The sequence below is a fragment of the Phascolarctos cinereus genome, unplaced genomic scaffold (assembly GCF_003287225.1).
Source record: "Phascolarctos cinereus isolate Bilbo 61053 unplaced genomic scaffold, phaCin_HiC Scaffold_8;HRSCAF=390, whole genome shotgun sequence".
Lineage (NCBI taxonomy): Eukaryota > Metazoa > Chordata > Mammalia > Diprotodontia > Phascolarctidae > Phascolarctos > Phascolarctos cinereus.
The window spans coordinates 53,104,787-53,116,809 of NW_027556291.1; the positions used below are offsets into that span (position 1 = coordinate 53,104,787).

A 12,023-nucleotide genomic window follows, 5' to 3' on the forward strand; every position below is an offset into this window, starting at 1 on the left:
ATAAGGATAGTGGAGGCAAGAAAATTCCAGCCGAGCTATTTAAAATCTTTTAAACGTGATGCTGTTAAAGTGCCACACTCTCTATGCCAGCAAATTTGGAAAACTCAAGTGTGGCCACTGGATTGGAAAAGATCAGTTTACATTCCAATCCTAAAGAAGAGTAATGTCAAAGAATGTTCAAATTTCTGAACAATTGAGCTCATTTCACATTCCAGCAAGGTCATGCTTAAGATTCCACAAGCAAGGCTTCAGCAATATGTGCACTGAGAATTACCAGAAGAGTAGGATGGTTTTCAAAGAGGAAGAGGAACTAGAGACCAAATTGCCAACATTCTTTGGATTATGGAGAAAACAGGGGAGCTGCAGAAAAACATCTATTTCTGCTTCATTGACTACACTAAAGCCTTTGACTGTGTGGATCACAAAATGTGGCAAGTCCTCAAAGAGATGGGAGTACCAGATCATTCTGCTTCCTAAGGAAACTGTATTTGGATCAAGAAACAGCAATTAGAACCAAACATAGAACAACTGATTGGTTTAAGACTGGGAAAGGAATGAGACAAGGCTGTATACTGTTACCTTATTTATTTCATTTATATGCAGAGTACATCATGTGAAATCCCAGGCTGGATGAATCATAAGCTGGAATTAAGGATGCAGGGGAGAAATATCAATAATCTCAGATATGCAGATACCACTCTGATGGCGGCAGAAAGGGAAGAATTAAGAAGTCTTTTGATGAGGGTGAAAGAGGAGAATGTAAAAGCTGGCTTGAATATTAACCACTACAAAAATTAAGATCATGACAACTGGCCTCATCATTTCCTGGCAAATAGAGGAAGAAGAAATAGAAGCAGTGTCAGATTTTATATTTGGGGGCTCAAAGATCACTGTAGATGGCAACTGCAGCCATGAAATTAAAAGATACAAGTGCTGCTTGGAAGGAAAGCTATGGCAAATCTGGACTGCATACTAAAAAGCAGAGACATCATCTTACTGACAAAGGTCCATAGTCAAAGCTATGGGTTTTCCAGTAGCAATGTATGGCCACAGAATCTATACTTTGGAATTGTGGTGCTGGAGAAGACTTCTGGGAGTCGCTTAGACGGCAAGGAGGTCAAATCAGCCAATATTAAAGAAATTAATTCAGGCAATTCACTGGAAGGTCAAATACTGAAGCTGAAGCTTAAATACTTTGGTCACATGATAAGAAGACAGGACTCATTGAAAAAGACCCTGATGTTGGGAAAGACTGACAGTAAAAAGAGAAGGGGATGGCAGAGGAGGAAACAATGAACATGAGTTTGGGCAGACTTCGGGAGATAGTGGAGGATAGAAGGCCTGTTGCTTTATGGGTCCACAGGACCACAGGAGTAGGACACGACTGAATGAATAAAAAGTGCAGACCCTGGGCAAGTCATTTCCGCTCCTTGAGGCTGTTTCCTCGTCCATCAAATTAAGGGGGTTGGACTAGGCCTCTCAGGCCCCTCCCAGTTCTAGACTTAAGACCTTAATTTTAAAAGCCACCTTCGAGGACAGCTCCTGGGGGCACGACTCCTGAAGGGATTTCACTGGGCACTGCTGGAATGTCCCCACGGGGCCCGGAGTGCGCGTGCCACCGTCTACGTGCACTGGCCCTTCCGGCCTGACCAATGAGCTGCCAACTTACGGCTGGAATTGCAGGCCAGCGAGCCAGTCTGGCGTCACACAACGCGCCGCGCGCGCGTCACGGGGGGTCGGGACGCTAGCAGCCTCCACGTTCTCTTCCCCAGGTGGACCGTGCGTCCCGTCCCCGGAGCACGCCGGGAGACGCGGCGCCGCCAGGCCGGCAGCCGCGCGCTCACTGGCCCCGGCCCCGCCCCCTCCGCCACCTCCCGCCTCCCGCCGCGCGCAGCTTCCTCCTCCTCCTTCTCCCTCTTCTAACCCCGCCCTGCCCTGCCCTCCCCTCTCCTGGCCCCGCCTCCGAGAAGCCGGCCCCACCTGGGAGCGCAGCCGGGGGTGGGGGGTGCGGGGCCTGACGGACTGACAGCCTGCCCCAGCCTGTCCAGAGGAGCTGCGGTGGGACTCCCGCGAGCACCCTGTCTCCCTCCCGCCCACCGGCCGCCAGCCTCCTAGCCGGTGAGTGCCGGGGCCCCGCCCCTGCCCTGTGGGGGGCGCTGTTTGCGAAGGGGTGGGAGTGCTGGAGGGAAGCGTCGCCCCCCCACTCCTTTTTGAGCTTCTCCCCTCCCCCCCACTTATCTTTTTCGTGCTTCTCCCCTCCCTTCCTGCACCTCCTGGAGAGACACATGCACACATATACTACACACAGCGCGCGTGCGCGCGCTTTTCTCCCTCCCACCCTCCCCCTCCGCCTGTACCTTATCCTGTCCCCACAATCCCGCTGTCAATTATGCTGAGGGTTTCTGTTCCCCTCCCTCCTTGTCTGCACCGAATTGATTCCTGGACCCAGGATTCAACCCCTCGACTCTTGCCGTCCTGAGAAAAAGCCTCATCATTTAGGAAAGTTTGGAGAAATTAAGTGTTTTTCCTTTTTATTCCAAAGAACACATTGCCTGTAATGCAATGTGTCCTTCTCTCCCCCCACCCCCAGCACCATCACCATCATGACACCATTCCCCCTATAGACGACCTTGGTGTTTGAGGCAAAATTCTGATACTCGTGTTGGCCACTGACAAGTCTGATGTCCACTTGGAATAGTCATATATATGGACCAGAAATCAGAATTATAAAAATGTTTGTAGCAGCCGGTCCCTCATGCACACTAGATTATTGTGCCACCTGGTAATTCCTATGAACTGCCAACTCTCCTTTTTCTTACACGTAACTATATTTATGCAGCAAGTGTCACCGTGAGACTGCCCAACCCGGAACTCCCTCCTGCCCCATATCCCATCCGCCCTGCCAAGCTTCTCCACACCCTTTGCAAAGTCCTCAGGTGATTGAGGGAAATTCCTTTTTTTTTTTTTAAAGACAATGGAGGGGAGGGGGAAAATGATTGCTGGATTTGTATTAGGTAATGAAGTGTGGGTTGGTGGTGAGGTAGAGGGTCATTTAAGGAAAACAAATCCCTTTCATCTGAAGGAGAAAAGGACAGATCTTAAATGACTCATTTGTGAAATTTGTAGTACAAGGAAGTGTTGTGAAGGCTACCATACCATGCTAGTAAGGAAACTGACCTTGAGTATCAAGGAGCCTGCCCAACCACTAAATTTTTGTGACCTCCAACCAGTCACTTTCTTTCCCTCTAAAGTGGGAAATTTGAGCTAGCTACATCTGTAAAGAATCCACCTCTCTGTGACATCTAAGGATTCCAATAGGTAAACAAAGAAAAAACTCTAAGAGAATAAATAGAATACTAGAACTGAGCTTTAATTTTGGTAGAGTCATGGTTGAGGAAACACTCACTTTTTTGTAGCATAAATGTTATTACAAATTGTTCTTCTGCAACTGTATTTGACAGAACCTCGATTTTATTTCTAATCAAAATGTTGATGTAGCAGACAGAAAGCCTCGAAGGGAAGAAGACCTGGGTTTAAACACACATACACACACACACACACACACACACACACACACACACACACACACACATACCCCTCTGTGACACAGTGATCCTGGTCAAGTCACTTAAAGGGTTGCCCTGGGCAACTCTCTAAGATCATGTAAGTTGTATTGATAGAATTTCCTCGTCCAGGATTTCCCTAAATCAATAAAGTTACTGGTCCAGTCCTTATCTAATAGATTTACTGCTAGAAGGGTCTTTAGACACCATCTAGTCCACCTCCCTCATTTTCCAGAGAAGAAATTGAGATCTAGAGAAATGAAGAAACTTCATCCATAGGATTCTCGGTCTAGGAAGAAAAAGCTCTTAGTGGCTGTCTAGGCCAACCCCTTTCTCTCAGATGAAGAACCGAGGTCCGAGGACATTAAAATTACTTGGCCAAAGCTACATAGATAATGTCAGAGCTGAAATTTGACCAGTCCTGACTCCAAATCTGGTATGCATTCAATGGCATCACCCTGTTCCCTTGAAACTCTCCCAAACCTGCCATCCCATTGAAGTAGCTTCTTGGGATTATTTTTCTGAAAGCATACACCTTTTATCTTAAATGGAAGGAAGAAAATGGTCCTTTGAAGATCCTGCCTCTTTCTCTTACAACCAGTGTGAATTTAGGCAAATTATTTCTCCTCCCTAGCCTCAGTTTCCTCCTCTGTAAAATGAGAGGATTGCTGGGATCACTTCCAGCTCATGATCTAGGATCCTGTGTGTGACCTTGGGCAAGGCACTTCCCCTCCCTGGGCATCAGTTTCCTCCTCTGTAAAACAAGAGTTGAATTAGATGACCTCTAAGGTTCCTTCCAGCCCTAGAGCTCAAATCTTATGTATAAATGGCCATCAAAGTCAGCTAATTAGTAGATTATGCCTTATGTTGATACTTCCTCCTTCTGAGAAAGAGCAAAAAGGTGGATAATAGTCAAATACTTAGCCTTCGGAACAAAAGTGTCAATGTAAACACAGCATGGGCTGTCTGGCTCAACAGACATGACATAGAAAGAAAATGAAAGTGTCAATACAGGTGCTACCTATCAACTTGCTGATTCATAATGAATTTACCTCTTCTTGTCTTTCGTTGTTTAGGAGAAAAGACAGCGCCCATACATTTGGATAATATTCGACATAATAAGAATTCACTTTAAGGCTGGCAAGGCACTTTACATATCAATCAATCAACAGGTATTTATTATGTATTCACAATGTGCCAGGCACTACTGGGCACTGGGAATAGAAAATGAAATAGTCCCTTTTGTCAAAATGCTTACATGCTATCTATTAGATAATCTTTTTTATTTTTTCAATTAACAAGCATTTATTTTCCTCTCCTTCCTACCTCTCCCCTCCCCCTACCGAAAAAAGGTAAAACAAACCTCATGTAACAAATATGCATAGTCAAGTAAAACATATTCCCACAATGGACATGACCAAAATATTATCTCATTTGAACCTCACAAGAAGCCTATGTGGTAGATGCTGTTATTATCCCCATTTTACAGGTAAAGAAATTGAAGCTCAGAAACATTAAGTGACTTGCCCAGAATCACATAGATGACAAGCATCTGGAACCTGGATTTGAACCCAGGTCTCCCTGTCTCTATCTACTACTCCATACTACCTTTCTTCTAAGCTACCCCATAATAAAGTCAAGAAATTAAATTCCCTTAGATGGAGGCCAAGAATCAATCAGTTAGCAAGCATTTAATAAGCACTTACTATGTGCCTGGCATTTCCATTCCAATTCTGCCCTATAGATAAGTGATGCATCAAAGCTCTGGCTTTACCCAGTAATTGAGTACTGTTGCAATATAGACTGTTATAACCACGTGTGCAGTGGCCATGTTTTCCAAAGCAGAAGTCCAGATATATAGTCAGACAAAAGATACTTTTTTCTTTCAAGGCCTTGTTAAAAGTATGTTTTCTTTCCTTGAAATCTAGGAGATATGTTGCCACTGTATGTATATGTTCTATAAAAAGAACCCGGTAACTGTAATTTTAGGCCTTATAAAGGCAAAAGTCATTATATGAGCAAATAGAAAATGAAATGACTAGACTGTGCCTTTCCATAAGGTATCTGAAGGGTCTTTTTCTTCTTTATAGGAAAAATGCTTTTTGAAAGCAGTTCATTTTTGAAGGGTATGATGCTTGGAAGCATTTTCTGTGCTTTGGTTACTATGCTAGGACACATTAGGATTGGTCATGAAAATGTAACTCATCATGAGCACCATCACCTTCAAGCACTTAGCAAAGAAGACTTTTTGAAAATTTCCGAAGTTGAACGCATGGAACTTGTTAAGAGTATTCGTGTATACTGTATGATACTTGTCAAACCCAAAGATGTTGGGCGTTGGGCGGCTGTGAAAGACACTTGGACCAAACACTGTGACAAAGTAGAGTTCTTCTGTACTGAAAGTATTAAGGTGTTTGAGTCAATTAATCTTGAAACAAATGACATGTGGACAATGATGAGAAAAGCATATAAATATGCCTATGATAAGTATAAAGACGAATACAACTGGTTCTTCCTTACCCGACCTACTACATTTGCTGTAATTGAAAATTTGAAGTTTTTCTTGTTGAATAGAGATGCAACACAACCATTTTATATAGGCCATACTATAAAATCTGGAGAGCTTGAGTATGTGGATGTTGAAGGAGGAATTGTCTTAAGTATAGAATCAGTAAAAAGACTGAACAGCCTTCTCAGTGACCCCGAAAAGTGTCCTGAACAAGGAGGTATGATTTGGAAGATATCTGAAGATAAGCAGCTAGCAGTCTGCTTGAAATATTCTGGAGTGTTTGCAGAAAATGCCGAAGATTCCGAAGGAAAAGATGTATTTAACACCAAATCAGTTGGGTTTCTTATTAAAGAGGCAATGTCTAATAACCCCCAGCAAGTAGTAGAAGGATGCTGTTCAGATATGGCTGTCACTTTTAATGACCTGGCTCCAAACCAGATGCATGTGATGATGTATGGCGTATACCGGCTTAGGGCATATGGACACACTTTTAATGACGCATTAGTTTTCTTACCTCCAAATGGGTCAGACAATGACTGAGCTCTAGAAGAAGTCAGCGTGTAGAATATGCAATGATTTGCCATTGCATATGGTAACTTAACTGCACGTCCTCATAGCAGATTGTTTGGGGGTTTGTTTTTTGTTTGTTTTTTTTTTAATTTGTGGGAATTGGTGTTTTTTGGCACATAATAAGGTTTTACAAATGGGTATTTTTTTTCTAAAACTTTTTTATAAAAGTTTCTGGCTTTCAACTATGTTGGAAAGAAAAATCTCTTAAGAGTAAGGCTTACGTGAGCAAATGATCAGATTTGTAAGGGGTATTTGCAAATATTTATATAATACTTCCAAACTATCAACATTTGGGAAATCCAGTGTGAAATATATTTTTGCTAAATTTTTTTTATTGTAGAAAGGTTTCTTTACAACATTTCTTGCTAATATCTTTCTATCTTTCTAAGATATGCAAATCAAACATAAATTAAATCACTGGACATAAATTTGCAATTCAAGTAGGCCTTTCAGCTGGATATTTATTTTCTTGATGGCGCACATACTGAGCTTTGACAAGTGCCAGTGGATTTGCCTTCTCAAATTGAGCAGCCAAGCAACTGAGGCAATGTACCTAAGCAAACTTAATAGATGGATGAAATTTTTGTATCAGAACAATTGGCTGCAAGAATTATTTAACCCTCATGGTTCTAATCTGGTGACATCTGTGGGTGCTGAAGCTAGACTCCTAGAAATTACAGTGTGGTCACCACACTCCTCCATGTAGGTACTGAAACTGAGCAGTGCACACACCCACATCCTGCTCTTCTTTCTTCTACTTAATGTGGTATGATTGTGAGTGGTGTCCCTGCTAATCAAGCATGCAACTTGGCTGAAAGTCCATCAGTTGAGGTTCATGCCTGCCGAGCCAGAGATCATGTTGGTGACAGCAGAATAGGTCTCAAGCCATCCCACTTCCCTCAGTTGCTCATAATCTATCCCATTTGGTGACTATGACTGAGTGTCTCATTCCATATTTGGTTAGCCTGGAGGCTTTGCCCTCTTTCACATGTGGACATCATTCTTCATTGGATCAGTGCAACAGGGCCTTATGACTGTAAAGCTTCACCTAGTGCAGAATATAGCACTGAAGCATGCCACATCTGGGGTTGGCTTCCCCTATAAGCTGTCCTGTGCACCTGGTTGTTTTATGATGTAATCCTGAATGACGTATTGCATCAGGTCAGTAAAGCCCTGTGTGGTTTAAGACCAGGATATCTTAGAGCTGAACATTTGCCTTAATCATCCTTAGAGTTTTAATGGTCGTCAACTTTAGCCAATCAGAGGCAGAGCTGTTTTCCAAAGAGGGCCCCAGGCTCCTGCATTTCCTTCTTCCATTATATATTGCAATAAAATTAAAATGAAACCTTCCAAGAATTGTGGGAAGCCCTGGGTTTTAATCTAGCATCCTCCAGCAGCCAGGTTCTCCAGGTTGGGGGCTTTAAGATGCTGGTTTTTTTTTTAAATGATAATTGAAATAGTCTTAAAACAAGACACTTCCAGTAGCTACCAGCTTTGATTTTACCATGGGTCAGCATGTGTACCTAGTGATGTCTGGTATCCTTCACAATAACCAGTAGCTCATGATGTGCAGGTGTTAACCTTGTCCAACAACACCAGCAGTTTGAGGAATTTCTACTGTATTTGTAATCAAGTGTGCTAGTGGACTGTTAGGTCTGGTGACGCACAAGAGTCAGATCTTAATAAGTATTTCAGAGACTGTAATCCATTGTTGAATTTACTGACAGCCTTGCACTGTCGGCATTGTATTTGAGCCAATTAGTCCTCAGAATATTGAATGACCCTTCCTGCCACATAAGTATAACTTCCAGTTTGCCTTAAAGATTTATGTGTCTCTTTGTATCCACTGTAGTTTTGTAGATAAAAGCCTGGACCAATAACTCAGAAAATAAAGCTGTCAAGGCCAAGGTCACTGATTTTTCTCTCCATACAGAAAAGTGCTCTGGTCCATAGCCACAAACTGCTGCTCGGACCCTAGCCAGCTAATTCATTTTGTGTTATTGGTCACTGAGGGTCTCGATGAGTGTATGGATGGCCCAGTGCAAACCTAGCCTCACTTTATGTGGTAGATGTGCTCCTAAAGGATTGCATGTAAATCAACTAACTTGTACTGTATCAGAAACCCCCATTTTTAAAAGTCCTTTCTGCAGAATCCTTTGTAAAAGAAAAACATCCTTTGGCAGTGTGACTTAATCAGTCACTCCCCAATCCATTTGTAAAGTCACATTTTTATTGAAGCCACTGAAAAGGACATATCTTACTGATGGTGACCCAGTAAAGTCATCATCACGTGTTGACTCATTTTTCATTGTACGGGTTGTATGTGTTAGCTATATGCTTGAAGAGGTCTTGTTGAGCATGTTTCTATATTAAATCACATCTTTCCATTGACTTCATCATAATTTCAGAGATGTGCCCTGGAAAGCTTGAGTAAAATAAAAATTTCAACTAAGAACCCTAATAACTGTTTCTATGACGTTCTTTTTGTCTGTCTGCATTTCGGTTCCATTCAACAAGTATTTCTTGAGTGACTATGAGCTCAGAGCTATGCTAGGTTCTGTGGGAGAAACAAAAGGAATATTTCCATACCAGCAAGGAGTCAATGGGATAGTTAACCCATGAGATTTTTGTATACTTATTAATATTAAAGTATACCCCACAATTGCCATCCATCATTCTTACTTGTTCTGTGGGACGTGTGTGTATACACACACACACACACACACACACACAGACCATATTGCCATATTGGCTATATCATTACTCTGGCATTTTTGCAAAAGCTCTAGCAGGAAAAGCCACAGGAACTTATTTTGTCCACCACTCAAGCAATCCCCAGACTGCTACTAGCCCTAGCCCACGGCTTTGTTCTAGGAATGGAGAAGTTCTGACCCTCTCAGTCGCCCCTGGCTCTGTGTTTGAGGGAATAGCTGGTCCAGGGTGGATGGGGACCTCCTTTACTTCTGCTCTCTCTTCTTCCTCCAGAAGTGGGACAGAGAAGCCCAGGTGGGTGAGAGGAAAAGAGACTTGGATTTCCTGAACTGGCCTCGTGGGAGCTTTCTTGCTTTCAGCATTTGGCAATCTGAAGCATTTCACCTCTACTGGGGAATTGGGGGGTGGGGGGAGGTGTTACTCCCTGTCTAAGTTTCTAAGTAGTTCCAGATGTGGGATGTTTGAATTACCTTCAGAAAGTTGTATCTAGTTTTTCTGGATGGAGAGTCGGGGTGCTGCACCACTGTTGCCCTGGCTTCCTTTGGCAACTGTGGCTTGATTTCATTGTTCATTAATGCCTTCCTTCCCTCTTCCTATTCAAAAAGAGTCACTAGATCTTCTTCCTCAAGCTTGGTCACTAGATCGGGTGCAAAGTTGACTTTAGCCCAGTCTCAGGATCTAAATTCCTCAGCTCCGGACTCCCCTTCCCTCCCACACACCTCTGGTCAATGGTCAATGGTCAATGCTCAGTGTCATTATTCCTCAGCCTCTTTTCTCCATTCACCTTGTGTGAGTATTGGCAACCTCAGAGTACCTGACAGCTCTGCCATTGTGCTGAGACTTATAAAGCTTTGCAAAAGCTCATGCTTCCACCATCTTCGTACCAATGGCATTTTCCCTCTTACCAAGCAGCTACCACCCACCCTAAACACCACCCCCTTCTCTCCCTTGTAATCCCTCCATCTCAAAGGTAATTTTTATTGCCACAAATCACAGTTTCAAGGTTGATGGCACTCCAGAAAGGTTGGACCTCAACAACCTCTCTAATAAATGATATCACTTACTATGAGATTTGCAAAGATCCTGCTGATACCACCTGACCATTTGGCCAAAAAAAGGAGGAAAGTCCTGTGTCCTTTAGAGCAAGTAAAGTACTATCCAAACAATACCTCTCACCTGGATTATTGAAATAACCTCCTACATGGCCTCCCTACCTTCAGTATCTCCCCTCTTGATTTCTTTTGCACCCACAGCTGTCAGATGGATCTTTTTGAAGCACAGGTATGATCATACTGCTCTTCTGCTGAAGAAGTTGCAGTGGCTACGCTAATGCCTTACAATACAAACCAACATGTTTGGCATTTAAAACACTTCGTAATATACCAGTAACTTACCTTTATGTACATTTCACATTTCTGTCCCTCAGACACTCTATTCCTTTCTCAGTTCTCCAGTTATCTGTTGCCCCTTCCTGATAATCACAATTGTTAGTACTGTACCACCCAATAACATTTTGGGTTTATGTAGTATTATCTGGATAAATGTTGTTTCTTCCAATCCCCCTTGCCTTAGATTCCCCCTTGGGATCAGAGGGTTGCCCAGACTTCCAGATTGTCTTCCCCAGGTCAAAACCTGAAACAGCATAAGCAAAGGGTTAACATTTAATGAATTATTAAAAAAGAAAATTTGCTGCCGTTATAGAAACCTTGCTACCTATAATAAACCCAAGGTACAAACACCTTTTTGAAAAGCACCTTCTGCCAAACACCTACTAATCCTGTGGTATCAGATTTCTCCGTGATGAAATGTCAAATAAGAATATTGATAGGACAACAAGTTCCAAATGAATATTTGACAAACAAAAGGTCACTTAAAAATATACTAGAGGAAATAGATGGAGTTATCTTTCATAACTTTGGTAAAGGGTCTTCTCAACCAAACAAGAGATAGAGATAATGAAAGATCAAATAAATAATTTTGAGCACATAAAATTGAAAGGCTTTTGCAGCTAGGATAATAACAGAAAAACTCAATTGAAGAAAAAAATCTCCCCATCAAATAGCTCTGATAAGAGTCTGATATCCAAGATTCATAGGAAATGAACACAAATATATGACCCAGAGCCATTCTCCAGTTGACAATCAAAGAATGTGAATGAATGGTTCTCAAAAGAATTGCAAACTACAACCATATGAAAAAATGCTCCAAATCACTAGTAAGAAAAATGCATATTAAAACTACTCTGAATCTTGATCTCACACCCAGCAAATTGGCAAAGATAATAAAAAGTGGAAATAGTCAATATGGGAGGGGCTACAGGAAGATAGGGACACTGATGCCAACTATTCCGGAAGCTGGAAATTATACCAAGTAACTAAAATGTTCACACCCTTTAACCCCAAAGATCCCATGTACCAAATTATTCTCTTTTTTTTTTAATGGTAGCAAGGAAGTGGAAATAGAGTAAGAGCTCATTGATTGGGGAATAGCTAAACAAACTGTTTATACCACACTATAGAAAGTGATGTTGATGAAGAGAAGTATGGGAAGAATATGAACTGATTTAAAATGAAATAAAAACCATGAAAACAATGTATACAATGACAACAATGGAAATGGAAAGGACAATAAAAAAAAGCTGAACACTGTAATTATAATAAACTTGGTTG

General features: G+C 42.1%; 1 protein-coding gene across 3 annotated transcripts; it reads left to right on the forward strand.

The window, feature by feature from the left end:
- The first annotated feature begins 1,937 nt into the window (after nt 1-1,937).
- Nucleotides 1,938-9,106, forward strand: C1GALT1C1 (C1GALT1 specific chaperone 1). 3 transcript variants are annotated; one of them, XM_020975133.2, is made up of 4 exons: nt 1,938-2,118; nt 2,840-2,936; nt 4,640-4,735; nt 5,654-9,106. In XM_020975133.2, exon 4 carries the CDS (start codon nt 5,659-5,661, stop codon nt 6,610-6,612), a length of 954 nt encoding a protein of 317 aa, XP_020830792.1. In that variant the 5' UTR covers nt 1,938-2,118; nt 2,840-2,936; nt 4,640-4,735; nt 5,654-5,658; the 3' UTR covers nt 6,613-9,106. The 3 variants fall into 3 exon arrangements, with proteins under 3 accessions (XP_020830792.1, XP_020830791.1, XP_020830793.1); XM_020975132.2 differs by lacking the exon at nt 2,840-2,936; XM_020975134.2 differs by lacking the exons at nt 2,840-2,936; nt 4,640-4,735.
- Nucleotides 9,107-12,023: the final 2,917 nt, after the last annotated feature.

Bases quoted from the DNA above. Each gene is read 5' to 3' on its own strand.
- C1GALT1C1 (XM_020975133.2), top strand. From the start codon at position 5,659: ATGCTTTTTGAAAGCAGTTCATTTTTGAAGGGTATGATGCTTGGAAGC.